The 20,189-nt window shown below is 40.3% G+C and overlaps 1 protein-coding gene across 6 annotated transcripts in view; it reads right to left on the reverse strand.

The window, feature by feature from the left end:
- arhgap17b (Rho GTPase activating protein 17b) overlaps positions 1–17,897 on the reverse strand; it is a 45,832-nt gene extending 27,935 nt beyond the window's left edge. For all 6 annotated transcript variants that reach the window (XR_011980693.1, XM_072693682.1, XM_072693685.1 and 3 more), the window contains exons 1-2: positions 17,551–17,897; positions 6,423–6,462 (exon numbers count right to left, since the gene is read on the reverse strand). Coding sequence is in view for 5 of the 6 variants with exons in the window: in XM_072693682.1 (XP_072549783.1) it covers positions 6,423–6,462; positions 17,551–17,603 (93 nt within the window). In the remaining variant the exon portion in view is untranslated. The remainder of the gene's footprint in view (positions 1–6,422; positions 6,463–17,550) is intronic.
- Positions 17,898–20,189: the final 2,292 nt, after the last annotated feature.

Genomic DNA, 20,189 nt, shown 5'->3' on the forward strand with positions numbered 1-20,189 from the left:
TTGGGGCACCTGCGTATTCATTGTTTCTTCCAAAATCAAGGATATTAAAAAAGTGTGTATCCTGCTTTTGTGGGAGTAACCATCTCTACTGTCCAGAGAAGGCTTTCTCCCAGATTTTGAACTATTGCTGTGAGCATTTAATTGCATTTAGCGACAAGAGTGTTGGTGAGGTCAGGATATTGCTTGAACACCAACTCAAAGTAAGTCCCCAACTCCTCAAATCATCCCAAAATTCATGGATGAAGTATTGTCATTCCAAAGAACACAGTTCCACTGCTTCCACTGTGGGCTTTGTAACCCTGTAGCCCATGCTGGCATTAAGCATGGTGCCAACACGTTCATGTTTATCTGCTCCAGAGAGTCTTATACTATTGGCAACACTTTCCTGCAGGGACTATACAAGCTGTGCGTGTGCATTTGCACATGTGTGTCAGTAAAAGGGTGCGACATTAGAATGGGTTTATAGAGAACAGTATCAGTTTGGGGCTGAATATGTATAGAATAAAATATTGCAATAATTTAAATCAGTGCTAGTAATATTATCTTAACGTATGTTGTTATCTAGGGTCAGGTCATGCATACAATGATGTAATATGCATTTAATAGACAGAATGTAACAGAACATCACTACTAACTCTAAACATCATTTATAAAGATAATAATGCAGATTTTCCGGTCTGGGGACTTGACAGAAAAATAGGGAGAATTCTGATTTATTAAAAATAATTTATTTAAAATATTGAGATAATTTATACTAGAATTCAGTCATTTTCATGTTTCCTAGCTAGCTAAGACTAATAACTGCTAGTTAGAGCAGTCAGGCATACTGACAACACACTTCCTTGGCAATATTTTCGTTTTCACCCAAACAACACAAAGATCCCCTGAATGTTCACAGTGTTTCACACCATGTGTTTTGAATCTAGTTATCATTATAAGGCCCAGCTGGTAATGCTATGGTAATTATAGCCTTAAGTGATACCTTAGACTCGTAGCTTCACTACAAAAAGAAACAACAAAAAAAAAATAGTAAACTTCAGACACCAAACATGTCTTGGCTCATCAATTATTTTTATAGAAAAAGGGAAAATGTGTCATTTTGATTTTTGGCCACATTTTTGCTCAAAGTCTCAAAGTTTTCTTTACGCTTATAGTGGTCCCAGATTGGCCTCAGGGCTGATGGCAAGTGTGCTGATGGAGTTGGTTTCTACAGCACACAGCTGCCAGGAGGCTTCAGTCATGGTCCTGCTCCTGCTGAATGTGTCTGAACCTGCTTTAGCAGCGAGTAGCCAGCAGAAAGGCTAGTGTGCTCATGCACATGGTTGGCGCTAAAATAACTAAATGCTTGCCAAGATTTTGCATGCACACAGAAGAAATTCCCATACAGTGCTCAGTAATGGTTATACAGTTCCAGTCAACCCGCAGTGGAACTGAAACTGGAGCAGTCAGGGCTGTTTTTTTTCTTTTTAAGTTCTGCTTTCACCAAAAACTCATGTCCCTTTATGGCTGCTTTTGAGAGACAGAAAATTAACATATTTTTATGCATGAAAGAGCTGGGGAGTGCTTTCAGTGCATGGTCTATTAAAGAGGGAGTGAAGCAGCTAAAGAAAAGAAAGACCAAAGTGTTCCAAAGTAAGCAATCTAAGCGTTTCCACAGAGAGAGGAAATGATGATGAGGCAGCATTGTCCGTGCAGGGGTCAGCCTCACAAGATCTATCACAGAGTCCACACCTGGAAACTAGCTGATCCAGGGCCATTCAACCCATCATCTCTGTTAAAACTAGATTGCCGGTTCGATTCCTGATGTTGGCCCAGCTATATTGGAGCTCACAACCAGCCTTGCTCTCACTTAGGGCTGAGGACTGGCAAGAATCTGATGCATATCACAACACAGGAGTTACGATTGCAGATACTGAGACATACTGTGCTTTTTCCAACACCCCTACTCTCTCTGGGTGGATAGAATGGCTCTCCCCTGCCCCAATGTTCAGCATGATGCCAACCATGCTTCTGTTAGATTATGTAAGCAACCTGGCAGTTTTTGATGGGAAATTCTCATCTACTGCGCAACTGGGTTGAAATAAAAAAATGTATCTTATTAAAAGATTGTTTGGCTGATGAAACCATCCAATATTATGATTGCAGGAATTACAAAAAAACAAAAACAAAAAAAAAAGCACCCAAACAAATAATTGAGTTTCCTCTATTTGAGATTATATAAAACCATATTCAGGAATTTGAGACTGTTCAAATATTTTAAAAATATATATTAACTATATTAAAATGTTTTTGCATTTCACCAGGGGTGCTATATGGAGGGGAGAATTAGGATGATTCTATAGGCCTGTGAAAGACAGGGGTCCTAAAAATGTATTAATTGACTATTTTGGCCGAATTGTCAGAGCTGTGGGGCCCAGTGTGATAAAAAAAATATATATCAGAGCCATTCTCACAGTGAATTCACTTAGATCTTTAAACAAAGTGTAATATTAGTAATATCCAGGCCATGGCTCTTTCATTAATGGCAAGTTATCCAGATCCTTTATCAAACTACTATGACCACGTCTGAATGGTGCTCGTACCCTGAAATAAAGAGTTCGCTGTAACAGTCACTTTGTCTACGAAAAAAAGCCAAATGACCCAAAAGGATTAGGCTTGTTGTTGTAGGATTGCCTGCTTTTTTGAGACAAGCACTAACATTTTTATTGGTTAACAGTGTTGTCTGTCTTACTGCTCTCCCATGAATGCCACCTTTGCCCAGTCATGAACAAAAACCTCAACTGAGGCTAGAGAGACAAGCAGTTAGTTGAAAATAAGTGAAATGTGTGTTGGTGTTGATGGTACAGACGTTTTTAAAAACAATAAATTTAAAATGTATCTTACTAGTCCATGTATGAAAACATTTGTGAATGTCAGAATCTTTGGGAAAACTGTGTAAGTGGGTTTAAGAAGAGATTTCTTCCTAAGAACGATCGGTAAATAAGGCCTATTGTAATTGATAATGGAATTTTCACTAGAACTACGGTTAACTAGCTACTCAACAAACAAGAATCCAAAGGTATTTAGAGAACAGATACTAAAGGCAGGGACTACAGGAGCAGACATAACATTAAACACTATTGCAAACACAGTAGTTAACTACCTCTTTTATGATGTGATCTAGACTGATAGTTCCCTTTCCTTTTCTTATATCTGTCTAGCTAATCATGAATGTCTAGTTAAAAGTTAAAAGGCTGCTTTGCTCAGCATTCAAATTTACTGTGGATATTCAACGTAACACATAAATCATGGTTACACTGAGTAGATTAGCTATTCAATCAAATATCAATACCCATTCCAAGCTTTGAGAAAATAAAGTGAACCAACACTTATTGACTATCCAAACACATCACGTTTGGATCATTGTAATTCAAATAGAGCCGCCAAACTGACCATTTACTGACCACTTACACCCGACTGGTAGTCCAATATTAAGAGGACACACAGTGAATCTCCGCCCCACTGCTCTACTTGAGTTGTCTTGACTGCGTCAGTTTATAGCACTATTATCGGCCAACATTTCTTCTCTGGTGCTCCAGTGGTGACTCGAAATGGAGAGTGAGCCGGCAGTTAAACTTCGACCCTTGGACACAGAATGCATGAGTGGAGTTGGAGTGCAGCGTATGGGGTTTGGCTGGAAGGCTCTCGGTGTTGGCAGGAACGGTTACTTTCCCTTTTGTTAGGGAAAAACAGGCTAGCAATGCTTCGTTCTTTTTTTACCACAGCTGACATGTTTGAACCTGAGCGCCATTGAAACCGGTTGGGTTTGGAGTGATGGATTTGATGGCTTGTTGCAATGGCAGTCTTGCGGTCTGTGTAAATAAGCCTGCGGATGACATCACTGCAGGTGGAATGAGGGGGAATGGTAGAAGCATATTAACTGTTACAGCTCTTTATCAATGTACATGACAGTCTCAACATTCTCAACAGCTCTCTATCTACCATTTGTGTAGGTTCCAATATAAACACAAAAACCTTGTTCCTCATTTTTGGCAGCTGTATTTTTCTTTGTGAACCAATAGAAATGTTTCAAAATTATTTTTGTATGGACTTTCAGTGAAAGTTAATAAGGTTTTTCCTTCTTCTGTAAAGTTGGATTTGAGGGTTGGAGTTCGGGTAGTTTCTACTGATGGTAGGAAGCCAGGGCCCCCTCTGACATGTTCCTCATAAAGAATGATAGATGACAGAATAAGGGGGAAGTGACAGGGTGGTACTGGGTTGCAAAGACTTTGTTGTAGACATGTAAACAAGGTAGAGATGAAATTTATAGGACGTCAGGTTAGGGAGGAGGGGCTTCAGGCATGTTCTTCATTCCATAATTTATCCATTTCACAACACCACTACAAATCCGACTTCAAAGCTTCATAAAAGCTCATTAAACAATCAGCAGCCTTGGGTTCCTCTAACCAGCTGCCTAGCACTAACATAACTAAAATAAAAAGTAAAATAACTGGTGCCTACCACAAGGCAGAAGAAGACTATAACAAGACAGCAAAGCATTTGCAGCTGCAGGGTGCCCAAACCTTTGCCTTGGGCCCTTTTCCTTTTACTATTACTTTAGCTTAGCATCTTTTCAAAAGTTGTATGTGACCTGAGACATGATTGCACTTGTGTTTTGCCCAAAAAAAACTGTATAGTCTAAGGTCTGTATCCTGTGGATGTCCTAAATTGTGCACCATACCATACAGGCAGCTTTCTGTACAGACTCCTGATCTATTAGATACAACAAATGTGGTATTGATGAAGGATATCAGTTCACCCCGCATGTAAAAAAGTTATGTGTGGGAATACTGATGTGTTGCAACGGTTTGCATGAGATAAATCAATAAATGAATCATAACCAGGGTGGAACAGGCCTACTTGGATATGTCACCTCGGCACAGAATAACCTTTTCATTTTTGCACTGAGAATCTGAGCAGAATGTGACTAATTTAGTCATTGGCTGCGTCCCAACTGCGTACTACACACTAAAACTTTAAGGTAAATACTATGCTGGCCGTATTAGGTGGGTTTGGCAGGCTAGTTCACAAAATATTAACTCCATTAACAACTCCATACAAGTTTCATTCAAATAGAAAGTGATGAAGCATTACTATGCCAACATACAGAATTTACCCACTGCTGCACTTGCATCCTTGTTCACTATTTTCACACATGTGAGTATGTCCGTCCTTTACGTTTTACATTGCATTGTGGGACAACAGTCCCATAAATACAACACTCAAAAACTGATCGGTTCTAAGTATACATCATGCATTGTTAAGTATACTCAACTTTGACTATTTTATCTACACTACATACTCAATTTAGCCAGCTTCAGCTTCTGGTTTAGAGAATCCCTTTTCTGTTATATCAGTCATCTGTAGGTCTTTTGAAAATAGCCAGGCCTGTGAGCATGTACATATATATCTACAGTGGAAATTGATCGACCATGCAGACTGGACCCACTAAGTACTAGATTTTTCTGACCAAGTGAACAGATCTATATTGGATATTTTACACTGCTCTGCACAACATCATGCAAAGTAATATGTAACACTGTAGAGGAACGAAGGAGTAGTAAAAAGAGTCAAACCAAGATGAGAGATTGGTGGACAAAGGTTAAATGCAGTAATATTGAGGAATGGCCAGCAGTGCAGACAGAGCAGGGTGTGGAGGCTGAGCAGATAAAGACGTGGACTATTTATTGGTACCAATGAGCAAAGCACCACAGACAGTGATTATATAATTATGGTAACCAAACATCACCAAGAGATTCAGTTGCTTACATATACTGTTTGTGTGAAACATTATAATATGACAATTTTCTAACCTCTATCCCTTAAAAAGATGTTTTTGTTACTGTTCCTTCACATTTGATATATTATATGTATTGTGCATCAATTAAAAAACAGTCTGGGATGAAACACTCCTTATACTTTCAATATGTGCCTTAATACACAGAGACACAGTTGCAGTCAAAATCATTCAATACTCCCATTGAAATTAGGTGTATTAGCAAAATTGACTTTCAGCAGTTTCAGCAATAAACCAACCAGCCAAGAACATGGCCAACTGATCCACAGACCCGAAAAGTTAAATGGGGATTAAATCATTTTGAGTGCAACTGTACATGGACTAAATATATGTATACAGTATACAGAAATATGTTGGTTTCTGTGACTAAAACAAGGAATTCAGATTGCGCAGCTTAGTGTCTATACTGTATAGTTGTAGTGGTACATTTTTTCACAACAATTTAACCATACTAAATAAAAAAAATATTTCAGGATATGGGTCCTTTAAAGAGTTAAGGCCATTTCCAACTAAAGTGGGAAGTGGACAAGACCGGGTTAGGCTGCCATGCTAATAAATCAATAAACAAAAAAGGGAAGAAACTCACCTGTAGAAGGTCATCACTAAACACTTCTGTTTTCTCCGCTCTGAGCAAAAAAGAAGAGAATTAGCAGTTAGATTTATACACAATGTGGAACACAATACCTTCTGATGGGTCATTTCTTTAAAAAAAAGAAACATTTCTGGATGGTGAAAGCTACACTGTTGTGTTTCAAGGTCTTACATCAACTTAATAACTAACTATAGTGACCAATGAACTGTGAGAATGCAAAACTAAAATAAAAGTTTATTAACAAGTCATTTTTGGATGATTTTGATTCTGTTCTGCTGTTTTTCTGTCCAACTGTAAACCTAAAGTTGGACTAAATTAACACATTAAACATTCTAGCACATCATCACTTTGTCTTAGGCAAAGTTGCAACACAAGCCACATTAAACAACCCGAAAGGAACCACTGTCTGCCACCAATATTTGTATGTAAACTATTAAAGTTTTTACTATGTTTTTAAGAACCAAAATACAGTTTTGCAAAAACATTATAGCACAATACTCTGATATTTTGATATAATCTCGACCCGATTCCATTCGTGCACATCATTCATTTCCAGCATAACCATTCTTCATGCATTTCAGAATGTACTGTTCATGAGCAGTCCTGGCTCAATATTCAAATATGACTTTCCACATATTGTTCAGAACTTCACGCGGCAGTTGTATGATATTTATTATGCAAAGCATATGTAGATGGCCTTCCAGACCACATCATTTACAACCACAGACTCCCAGATAAACCCTGCCGAAGACACACTCCTGTCAAGTAAAAAAGCATTTCCTGCTTTCGGCATTCCACACTGTTTGTTATGGCAACAGGGAGAAAAGGGGTGGACGTCTTCCACACACTTCTCATCAGAACGAAGGGATGTTAGAGAGGAAGAGGCGGAAGACGATCATAAAGCATTTCTGAGCACTGTGTGGCAGGGAAAGTGCAGTGTCAGATCAGAAATGCATAAGCGTAAGAAAAAGTCCAGAAAAAAACAACAGAGCAAGAGAGAGTGAGAGAGAGAAATAGAAAGAGAGAGAGAGAGAGAGAGACAGAGATTCTTATTTTGCACTGATAAAAATTATTTGATTAGCAGCAGATTAGCTTCATCAAGTCAGTCTATTTCTTCCTGTAAGATGATGAATGCCAGGGTGTAAACCTGGCATCTCACAAATTACAAGTTATATTTAGAAAGAACCTGAAAACTTACACATCTGTATTTTTACCTGGATTACACACTGTACCAAATCTAAAGTCAGGCCGCTGATTTACTGCCCACTGTAACTGTTTACTGCTTATTCCCATCTGTCCATCTGTAGGTTAGATCTCCCCCATTACATTACACCATCAGACTGAGAGGCTAGGACACATTGTTTAATAGCTCTAGGGTGGCACAACTGTCTAACTGCCGAGAGACAGGACAAGACAGGAGATCAGATATTTGACTCCCATCAACACCATGGTCAGGAATCGGAAGGAATCGAGATAGGAAGGTCTTCCCTCATGAGGCAAATTCTAACCTGTAGACGGAAATAAACAAACTAAGGATCTTACAAAACATTTCAGCAGCAGCTCATTTACGAATGTTTTTAATTTGCTCAATGCAAAATGTACTGCAGTGGACACTTTGCACTTTTAACAGAACTTTACAACCACCAGTACCCAATTACTCTAAACTTCTCTCAGCACCATAAATGCACATTGCACATTTATGATTTTTTCATAAAGTAACATACTTTAAATACTTCTGCATATGATCTGTATATGTACATTTACTTTTTTTACGGTGGACTTTATACACTTCTGTCTGGTATTTCTAGTGTTTAATTTCCTTATTTTTTATCTTCCCCTAGTCCCCTATTTTGAATGCTTGTCAACAGTCTGTGTTCGTGATCTGTTTACTATGTTAGATGTCATGCATGGGTATACACAAAAAACTCTCTGTGGGCCATATGGACACAGTGCACCAGAAGCAGACAATTATAGTGGTGCAGACAAAATAGTAGTGCAGAATTAAGTGCACTGTAACAATCCCAAAATGCACCACAACAAGCAATGTACAAACGATGTACACTAAACGGAAATAGAAAATCCATAAACCACAGCGTGTCTGAAATCATTCACTACCTTGTGGAATTCTGTTCCCTATAATGGTGCTCTATATAGCAATCTGGATTTTTACATGTAGGACATAGTGAATAGGGTACTGTACAAGCAGTATTACCTGACAATTTATTTTCTCTTGGGCTCCCCTTACAGTTGAATAGTGTAATTTACCTTTACACTACGGCTATGGACAGCTTTACATGAACAGCTATACATGTGCATTTGTTGACAATTGGACATTTACAAGCCAGGTCAACTGATGCAGTAGGGTAATATCACAGGATTTTACACAAATATGCCTTAGGTTACACAGCATTACTAGTAAAGTCGTGTGCACGCTCCATCAAAGTTACGAGTTACAATGACAGAGAGGCCGTTCTCCACCTTACAAGTCAGTGAAGTGTTATTTTAAGTTAAATTGCAACATCCTCTGCAATAAAACATCCAGATGGTTAGTGTTCTTCAAGCACTGATGACACCGAAAAATATACTCTGAAAAGCATATTGTGTATCATGATAACAAGACTATCACAATACGTGGCCATGTTGCCCATCTCTATAGTAACGTAACATTATGTGAACATGCTTTACACATTAGAAGGGTTCTTCATACTAACATCCGATTTTTAATGAACCATCCACTGAAACATTCTTTAGGGCACCAAAAGTGGTTCTTCCACGGTCTCACTCCAAACAGCACCTATAGAGTGTGGTTACACTGTAGTGGTTGCTGACAACAAACTTCCACTTCCTATACTCAACTCACTGCATCAAGAGCTGGAGCCATTTATATCGGACATCACTACGAGAAACACACAGACCACAGTGCAGCTCGTTATTCTGGGCTCCATAGTGTGAGAAACTGTTCATGTGTTTAAAGCCAGCACTATTTTACATCTCCCTTGCTACCAATCAATTTACAACAACAGCAGAGCTCTGGCAGACTGAGCTAGGCGATGCAGTAATGCTGAGGCAGCAATATACGCGATGCCAGTCAGCTTTCCCATTAGGTCTCTGCTTCTGCACAAGTTCCACTGCAGTCCAGATCAATGAAGGTAAAGGCATTATCTACTATACCCCTAGCAGAGTGAAATAAGACCTAGAAAGCCCTAGAGAGTATAGGTGCCCAATACAGTCCACAATAGTATACACTGAGAATATGGACAAAGGCTAGTATCACTATTATACTGCTGCATATTGGGACTATAGTATAGGTTGCAATCAATTTAAATGCAATGGTGAATCAATAGAGTTAGCTAGAAACTGGCCTGGCCTACTCAAACGAACACTTTACTTTTGTCAGATTACACAAAAGGCCTTATATATATATGGAATATATGGAATATACATAGAGCTGGGCGATATGGAAAAATGTTCTTTCACTGTATTTAAAGACATTTTTGCAATATTTCAGAATTATTTTTTAAAAATATTCCTGTCCAAATACTCTTCTATACTAAGTAATGGAAATGTGCTGCACTCCTTTGAATTAAATAAGACTAATTACACTTTTTGTAATAAAACGTGCAGATAATCAGTGCACTGATGATATCCACAATACACTCAAAAAGCATATTGTGTACCACGATAACAAAAGTCCTCATGATACGATAAAATATTGTCATACTGCCCAGCTCTAAATATTTATTTGGGGAAAATGTGGCTGTAGAGTAAGTGACATGAGCTTCGGGTCTACTGTATTAGGCAAACACACCATGCTTATATAAGAGTCCAAGATTCCTAATGCTACATTCATATACATCTGTAACCTGATTAACCTTGAAGTTTGTCAAATGCTCTAAATGAAGTGTCAATCATTCATTATCTAGTACATAAAAAGGTGCCCTAGATAGAAAACTATACTTTCCTTGGCTTAGTTGAAAAAGGAGAATTCAGTACGTGGAAGTGACTCCTCATATATACATGAAAACAATGAAAAAAATGGCATAACCAAAACCAGGTTGATCTCCTGAAATAACAGATATGCCAGCCCTGTTCCAACTCAAGATTGTTTAATCTGATTGTGATTTGGGCTTCTATACAGCTTTTTGATCAGACGTACAGTTTCCACATGGTAATGACTACACATTTTTTACCAAAAGAATGAATGGGGTGCTAAAGTTAGTGCACTTGTCTTAGGTCACGATGATACAATACATTAGCAACACCAAAACTGAGCTGTACAACAGGCCAATTTATATGTAACAGTCTTGACTGATACATGTCTTCCAAAGGTCTGGAGCAAGGCAATCTCTTCAGCTAGCTAACTGCGCACTGAGAGGACCCAGAGAGGACAGCAACACTCAGGGTAAGACTTGGCGATGGGCGGAAGGGACGACAGGGCAACTGCTCCTCTATGATGCTGTTCGAGCTTTAGCTTGCCAGGTTGATCAGACAGACGAGAGGGCAGAGCTATGTTAGATGTGAGCCTGACCCGCTTTTAGGACAAAGAGAAAAACTGGTGAAACACAGCAGGCATTTATTAGACTTTGGGATGATATTCATAGGACATACTTTGTACATTTACACTGGGCGGCCCGGATGAGCCAGATTAACTTGCTTACAAAGAAAAAAAACTCATTCAGTGGCACCTTTGAATGCAATCAGTGGCACCTTTAAGCCATTCCACATGTTAGCCGACTGTGCAAAGGACAGTGATACAGGCAGATTACTGTTCAAAAACACATGAAGTCCAGCTCTGACAGATTTTTATTTTTCAAGCCAAGAACTAATGATGCATTTACTGCAATCTGGAAGAGCAGATGCTCTGAAGGCAGTAAAGGAATACTATCAATACATGCATTTTATTCATTTTACTAATGAAGCTAATAGCCCAATAAACATTACATTTCCCTATACTGCTGACCCAGGTACATGTAGTCCAAATTTCTGCATTTTATAAATGTATATGTTTCGGCATACCTAGGTCCACGGTCCATCCTGATCTTATTTACAGATACTGTACAGTGTTCTGTGCTTACATCTAGAGCTTCCAGAAGATGATCCATGTATAGGCATCAAGGCGAAAACCATAAAAGCTGAAACTGATAGCCATGGGCAGAGCAACAAAAAATACCAACAAGATCCTGTTACACAGGCGGACAGCAGCATCGCATCTGGAGAGCAAGAGAATTTTTAGATTCCCATCAATATTAAATTAGCATTGATTTGGTGTACAGCAAATGGATGGCAGGCTATGTGTAGGCCCTACTCCCAAAAGCCCAGGCACCATATGGTCTTGTTAGAAAAGGCTGCCTACATAGGCTCCACGTGAGTATGATTAAACCCAATCAGTCCAGTCAAATACATCTAGCCTAAAGTGCTTCTTGTAATATTTTCCCATGGCAACATCAGGAGTTAAGCCAGTCCAGGCAGGCAAATCTTAAGAACATGACGACAAATGGACTCAAGAGGACGGATACTGGTTTAGCGGTCAGTATTCTGAATCTTCAATGTACCGTATTTAGTGGAGAAGTCATTTTCTTGATTTTGGTTAAAAGTAACCTTTCATGCTGATCTAGGAAAGGTTTCTCATTTCCAAATCCTAATTTCATTAGAAGAGAACCTGGAAAGCTGGTCTTCTTGGATCAGCTGCAACAGCATGATGATCAGGCCGAGTGCAATGGAGTGCTGCAGCCGCAAAAGTACGTTTCTCCTTGCCTCTTGTTTTCCTTTGAGCTCACCAGTGTCTTTTTGTTCTCCATTTCTGGAAAAGCCTCCACCATTTATTGGAAACCGCTGCTAGGAAATGCTGTGGTCATCAGTGTGTTGGAAAGGGCAGAGCCAGCAAGCCTGCTGGTGTGCCAGCTACACACTCTGCTGCTCTGAATGGATGTGTTTGGATGAGGTGCAGAACACTTCTGTCAAAGTGCCGTGGCTTTACACTTTTATCACTGCTCTCCTGGCCAGGTTAAAGGGCCAGAATTCTGCCTTGTATTGGTCTGAGGAGGATTACACCTGTCAAAGACAGTTCAAAGCTTGTCTGCACTGGAATCACTTCTTAGCTCATGTCTAGCCGACTACAGTCGAAGACACTTCAGCCCCAAGATGAACCATCCTGGATATTCAGGCTGCGTTTATGCTTGTAATGTGGTGTCTTTGGATTTTGTATTTTAGATCTGGCTCATTTAGCGAAGCTACTAACAAAAGTAGGGCTGAAGCAATTATTTGAGCAACTCGAATTATGGACAAATTCATTTTCTACATGAATGACTACATTCATTAACATTTAGATGTACTTTTGGAGATGATTGGAAACTACAGTCCCTTTTGTACCTTTATTTTTTTTTATTATTTATTCTTTATTCTCGGATGGGCTATTGCCCAAATAGGCTAACCTATGTTTGTGAAGCTGTATTTTATAGTTTTTTTTCCACGTACATCTTAAACATTTCACAGAAAGGTCGATTAAATGGGCTTAGTTCAATAAGACAAAGGTTTTAAGCTTTGATCTAGTAAAAGTGTCTGAATGAAAACCTTTTGTTAGGAATAACAGCCAATTGCTTGCTCATTTTAAGAGACCTTTCATCTTGCATAACATACTATTGATATAGTTGTTTAAAGTATGACTTTGATCTGATTACTTGATTAATCATTGAAATAATCCACAGAATACTCAATCCCAAAAATATTTGATAGTTGCAGCCCTAAACAAAAGTCACAATGCATTTCGGTTTAAAACGTCCAAAACCAGGTTGATCTCCTGAAATAACAGATATGCCAGCCCTGTTCCAACTCAAGATTGTTTAATCTGATTGTGATTTGGGCTTCTATACAGCTTTTTGATCAGACGTACAGTTTCCACATGGTAATGACTACACATTTTTTACCAAAAGAATGAATGGGGTGCTAAAGTTAGTGCACTTGTCTTAGGTCACGATGATACAATACATTAGCAACACCAAATCAACCACATAAGGTACCACCTGGCAACATTTTGCAACCACTTGACACAACATCACAAACACTTGAAAAACACTTTAATTATTTACCTTAGCCCTCTATGTAAATAAGATTTGCGATTTTTGAGCATTTATGACTCTCACATTCTTTTTTTCTTGAGCGCAACCACTTGACCCCCCCTAGCAAACCACCGGAAACACCATGTCAACCATCTGAAATACCCTAGCAACCACCCTAGTAACCACCTAGATATCGCAACAACCACAATGGGAAGCACTAAAGCTGTGCAAACGGTATGCGTGGAGGTAAGGGTGTGTACATCTAGAATGTTGTAATGGTTTCAAAGATGGGTTTTAAGGCTGCATGCCTTAATCTTCATACTCATAAAAATGAAACTATAAAAATGGAACAAATGTGGTACAACATCAGAAAGTTAACTTGAGATTAGTTAACAACTTTAGCTGTGCATTTTGCACAATGCTTACTGGTACAAGCTTTTCTTACTGAACTTCATTAGCCTTGCAGCTCTCGTTTGACATCCAACAGGCATAGTCTGGTCAACTACATTTGGTTTAAGGTACAAAATGATATTTCTTATGTGCCACCTTATGTTTCACCTTTCTAAAGCCTAAACAAAAGCTTCACACACAAGAAACACTTATTTACCTCAGCCCTCTATTCAAATGAGGGATTTGTGATTTTTGAGCATTCATGACTCCCATGTTCTTTTCTCTCGATCACAGTAAATTCCTGTGCAGCGGTTGCTCTGTAGCATCTCCAAAACTAATTGAAGCCATAACTCATACGGCTGTATCGAAACGTGGCAGTGCGCTTCAGCCTGGGAAGCTGCTACAAGAGCTGACCCTGAGGCAGCCCGGGTCTGTGTTCTGCATTACGTTCTCTGATTTACTGTATCAAAGACATGATGAGTCTACCAGCAGTCTCTCTGTAAACCACACATATATTAGTGGAGACGTTTTACAGACCAACTCCAAAACCCTCCACATTGGATGTTGGGGAGTAGTTACAGCATCAAAGAATCTCTTTTTTTGTATATATCAATACAATATAATCAATATAACACATCAAATATATCATGTCCACAGCTATCTCTTGTGGGAACCCAGAAACTTGCATTTCCTACATGGACTACTGGGCATTTTAGACATACTATACTTGAGCAGCCCCCAAAATATACTGATGGTCACAAAAGTGTTGGAGTGAAAAAAAAATATGTTTGATTTTTAAGAATAAACAGGGATAACATTGTTGAATTAATAAACCATATACCTGACCATCTGGGAGAGACTTAAGGCACCAGGATTGACCTAATCATTACTTTACTAATTTTGTAAAACAAACTATAACAAATTAACACAGATATAACTTAACCAAATTCTATTTATTTGTCACTAATATAAATATAATAACTGTGCTGTACCACTGCACAGTTTGGTCTGGGCTCAGGACTTTTATTCTGTAATTAGAAGTCTGTGAGACTAAAGAGGAGCTAGCAGCTCTTCCCTTCTCGGTTCTCCTTATATTTCAAGATGGATTGCTCGCTGAATGTTGATAGCAGGTCGAGGGCAGATGCTGGTTACATAGTTTTTGCTATGATATGTGTATCATGTCTAAGTTATGAAGCCTAGAATACCGTCGGGTTCTGTGAATGGGTCGGCCCCTTGAATCAAACTAATTATCTGATACCCGATCCAGCTAATTTTGTTAGCATCGGGACTGATATCCAATTCTAGTATCGGATCGGTGCATCTCTACTTTTCACATCCATCTCCAGGGGTTGGGGGGTGGTGGCTGGATGTTCTGCCGCCACTGCTGAAGAAATCCTAGCAGAAACACTCTCTATAGTATTTCATTTGCTGAAAATTATTTCAGTATTGGGAATGCATTCAGTTAAACACCAGCAAATTCTGAAAGAAACCCACAGAACTTCTGTATCTAAGCTGAACATGACCAATTGGACTACGTCAAGAGGTGCAAGCCGAAGAGTTTGCCATAGCCCTTACATTCCTCCAACCTAAACACTGAAAATCTGTGGTTAGACTTTAAATGAGTGGTGGCCCACAAGGTGGTGGCCCACAAGGTGGCCCAAGAATTTCACAGAACTAGATGCCTATTGCAAGAAATAATGGTTAGAAATCTGCACAAATGCTTGTTTACAAGCTGTAATCCTTGCCAAAAGTACTTATACTTGCTTAGCTATTCACAATAACAAAGAATTTGGCCCAAACTTTTACATTGCCACTGTATCATCATATTGCCCACCCCAGACAATAGCTTTGAGACCAACACCCTTGGTTTCAAACATCCCTTTTCCTTCCCTTTAACACAGGTAAGCATGTGTTTATCTGACTGCCTTCTTCAAATAGCCACAAGAGACTTCAGTCATGTTCCTTCATGATATTTATGGTAGACTGGTTCAGCAATTTCCTTAATCCACCCAAACAAGTGTCTGTCGTGGGAAATACCAACCAAAGAAACGCACCACACACACATGCACAATGACCTTGTTCACCTCACCTTCCTGTTTATAGAGCTCTGTTACATAAATGATGCCTGCTATTATTTAGTTAATCTATATGCCATAGCCACGACTAGGATGTTTCCTTGGAATGTCAAGCCTAGGACAAGTAGGTGCATGTGAACCGCTACACCAGCTTAAAAAAAAAAAAAAAAAAAACCTGATGAGACTCTACCGGCAAACCAAACCTTGGAGGAACCACATGATGTTTCTGACAAAACCCCAAGCATATTCTAGTCTGCTGTAGGTCTTGACTCATGTGCAAAAGACCAAAGCAGGCTCTTCCACATTTTTCCAAATTATTTACCATGTCCGCCAAAATGTCTTCAGAGTACTTCAGAGCACAAGAACTGGAACACAGCTTCAGCCATGAGCCAAAATGAAAGGAGATCCGTACACTAGCCTCAGGGAAGCCCCAGTGGAGCACTCGAAAGGGGCCAAAGCGAGGGGCTCCGATAGTATGGGGCCATCCACGTCAAAAGTCTTTACAGCGCCACATTGAGCAGAGATTAGTCGGCACTTGGTGGTAGAGGATACAGGAAATACACTGGTGATGTTTCCATTAATGAACATCAGGGTGTCTGAGATAAGGCCATTTTCATGGCAAATTACACAGGCTTTGTTATTATGAGTGTTTATGAAGGGTGTATTCATACTTATGATCTGCATTTGGTAGAACTTACTGATAGCAGAATCAGTATCAGGCCAGCGTCTGTATGATCAATAGAGACTAAATGATAATAACTCAATTCCATTGCATGTTGTGCTGATATCTCGGGGACAGGATAATATAGTATGACAAATGAGACACTGACACTTTCACAGGACGATTTGACATGACTACAGTACCATGTAGATCCTGCAAACATTAAAAAAAGAAACCTCAGCATCAGATCTAATAAAACAAGCATTTACTGACAGAGATTTAAATGTGTAACGGGGTTGAAAGTAACTGGGTTGAGGTTTTTTTTCTTTTTAAAGCACAAGAGGAATCTGTACTTATAACAAAACAAGAACCATAACACTTCCCCAAATGTTGGTCAGGCAATATCAGCTGTAATATCTGCCAGGTATCTGTATTAACCGAATCCGAGGATCCATGCATACTGTGAGGTTTTGTTTTTGATACACTGGGGTCACGTCATGGTGGGCCTTTGGGGTCAGCCTGCCTTCATTTCTACTGCCTGTGGGGTGTAACTTGCTTGTAACAGAAACATACAGCAGGCCTGCAATTCAATGCAACATGTCTTGGCTCCAGTAAACTAGACCACACCTCATCTTTAGGCTACAGATGGGCCCTATACATGAGCCTACATACCTTTACACTGGTTGCTGACTTTACCCACCCTCAGATGAAACTGGTTTAAGGTTAAAGTGCACACACACACACATACATACATACATAAACACACACATATATATATATACACACAGACCTCACAGATTTCTTAAGGTTACCACAGAACATGACACACAGGCGGTTTACATGAACTTCGGCAGGCAGGCAGGCAGGCAGGCAGGCAGGCACTCCCTGCAGAGACTGAGCAGTCCTTCAGTAGTGAAGGAGCTCCCAAGCACAACACTCACCTCCCAACCGTCTGGTTGGCGAGCTGCTTCATACGGTTGAACTGCTTCTTCATCTCGATGCTTTTTCACGAGCTGTCCCAACTTTGAGAAGTTTCGAGGCCCCCCCAGTAAAATCCCTCATGCCGCTGCCATTGTGGCCCACCGCGCCGTGTCGAGCTTCCTGTCCGAGCTGCTCTCTCCCTCAACGTTCATTCCCCGGACCCGTGTCCTCGAGCAGAGAGACAGGGGAGGGGGGCGGACTCCTAAACGGCTACACGAAAGCTCTCCTCTTTGGTTTCGTTTACTGCTACTCCATTCCTCTCCGGCCCCTCAGACAGTGCTGGAAGTAGGAAGTGCTGCTCCCTTCCCTGCTGCTGTGAGAGCGCTGTGTAAAGTGGGCAGGGCCACAACGACACCTTTCTCTAGCGGAACTCTCTTACACTGATTCACAGACTTCACACACTCACTTTACAGCTACACCCTGTGTTTCCTCACCTACCTTTACATGCTTTACAGTTTGCATTCCTGTAAAATCCCTGTTAGAAACAAACAGCATGGCCAGCTCAACTGAACCAGCTGCTTAACCAGGTCTTAAGTCTTTGCCAGCATATGGGGTTGCTGGTTTAGCTGGTCTACAAGCAAGATCAGCCAAGCCTGGCCAAGCTAAACAAGCAGTATGACCAATCAAGGCCATGCAGGCTGACCTGCAACAAGATGCTGGTCAAGAGCTGGCCAAGAGCCAGCATAGGGTGTGCTTTCACCCATTCTCAGAAATCTACAAAAATAAAGTGGGAAGATTAAGGGCATTGTTTCAGATTGTGCTATGTTGGCGCAAACAATATCCAGCTGAAGCTGACCAAGCTGGTTAAGCTGGTTGACCAGTTCAGCTCTTGACCAGCATAAGGCATGTTTTCGTTTGGGTTGCTGGTTTAGACTGGTCTACAAGCAAGATCAGCCTGGCCAAGCTAAACAAGCAGTATGACCAATCAAGGCCATGCAGGCTGACCTGCAACAAGATGCTGGTCAAGAGCTGGTCAAGAGCCAGCATAGGGTGTGCTTTCAACCATTCTCAGAAATCTACAAAAATAAAGTGGGAAGATTAAGGGCATTGTTTCAGATTGTGCTATGTTGGCGCAAACAATATCCAGCTGAAGCTGACCAAGCTGGTTAAGCTGGTTGACCAGTTCAGCTCTTGACCAGCATAAGGTATGTTTTCGTTCAGGTTGCTGGTTTAGACTGGTCTACAAGCAAGATCAGCCTGGCCAAGCTAAACAACCAGTATGACAGATCAAGACCAAGTTGGTTGACCAGCCGGACCAGCATGATCAGTATGACCAAACATGACCAAAATCAAATGCAACATACATTAAGCTGGTCAAGAGCTGGTTAACCAGCATAGTGTGTGTTTTTGCCTGAATGACCAGCTTTGACCATCCAAAACCAGCTTCCAGAAAAAGCTAGTCTTGAGCTGGATTTTTCAGCAGGTTTACTACAACATTCTCTGAATTCTTTGAAAGTAAAGTGGGAAGATTAAGAGTATTCAGATTGTGCTACATTGATGCAAAACATGCAAGATTTTGGCCAGCTGATGCTGGTCAAGCTGGTTAAGCTGGTTGACCATCTTAGCTTTTGACCATGACAAAAGTTTAATTTACCAAAATCTACCAGAATGACCTAGGTGGTTCATCAGCATGATCAGAATGACCATCATGACCATGCTGGTTAACCAGCACGACTTGTGTAATACTTCAATAACACTGTAATAAAGCAGGCAGTCATTATATGGAACTACATTAATTGGGTGTATCTCAAATAGCTCCATACTCCCTAGTGCACTACATAGTGTGGATTCGGATCTTATGAGATGTCAGGCAATATGAGATAGGGTGTCATATTGTTATATGCCACAGTGGTTGGGCCCTGAATGATAAGGCCCTTCTTTTATTCGTTCACTATAAGTTTTAAGTGTACTATGACAGTAAGCCTCAGCTGAAGCTATAATCAATGCACTGTCCATTTAATATTTCCTGATGTTTCTATGCTACCACCAGAAATCCCCTCTAGGCATGAAATGCTAGCTTTCACACCCTAGTAGTGCACTGGATGGTCAAAAAGGGCCCCATTTGGGATTCAACCATTCATGGAACATACTGAGTCATTGTCTGGACTTCATCATGGTCTCTGTTCTCGACCAACTGTTTACACTCTCAAACTGGAGCAGTCATCAAAACCTGCAGCTCATGTCTGATAAACTCATGAACAATAAACACATCTGGTTTATGCTTTAGGAGGCCCAACGACTGCCATTTGACCCTCTTATCAGCGTATAGCGTATCTATCACAGTTGCATGCAACAACACCCGCCAGTAAGGCTCTTTACCAAAAGCTAGATTCAGGAACGTGATTCCACATAGCAAACAAGTCATGTCCTAGTTCTGACCCAAACCATTTTCATTTTGCCCACATATTGCTGCTGGAGTGACCCCAATGACTTTGTCTGGATATTGAGTGTTGGAGCACAGCCTCAGCTGGCTGCAGTCGGGCCTGTTTTGGCCCAAAATAAAAATGCTGTACAAACATTTCACATGGTAGGTTGCATGTGGGCCACAGGCAGCCCAGAGGTCAAATGCCATGAAAAGCATTAAATGTGGCTGCTACAG

The sequence above is a fragment of the Salminus brasiliensis genome, chromosome 12 (genome assembly GCF_030463535.1).
Source record: "Salminus brasiliensis chromosome 12, fSalBra1.hap2, whole genome shotgun sequence".
Taxonomy (NCBI): Eukaryota; Metazoa; Chordata; class Actinopteri; order Characiformes; family Bryconidae; genus Salminus; species Salminus brasiliensis.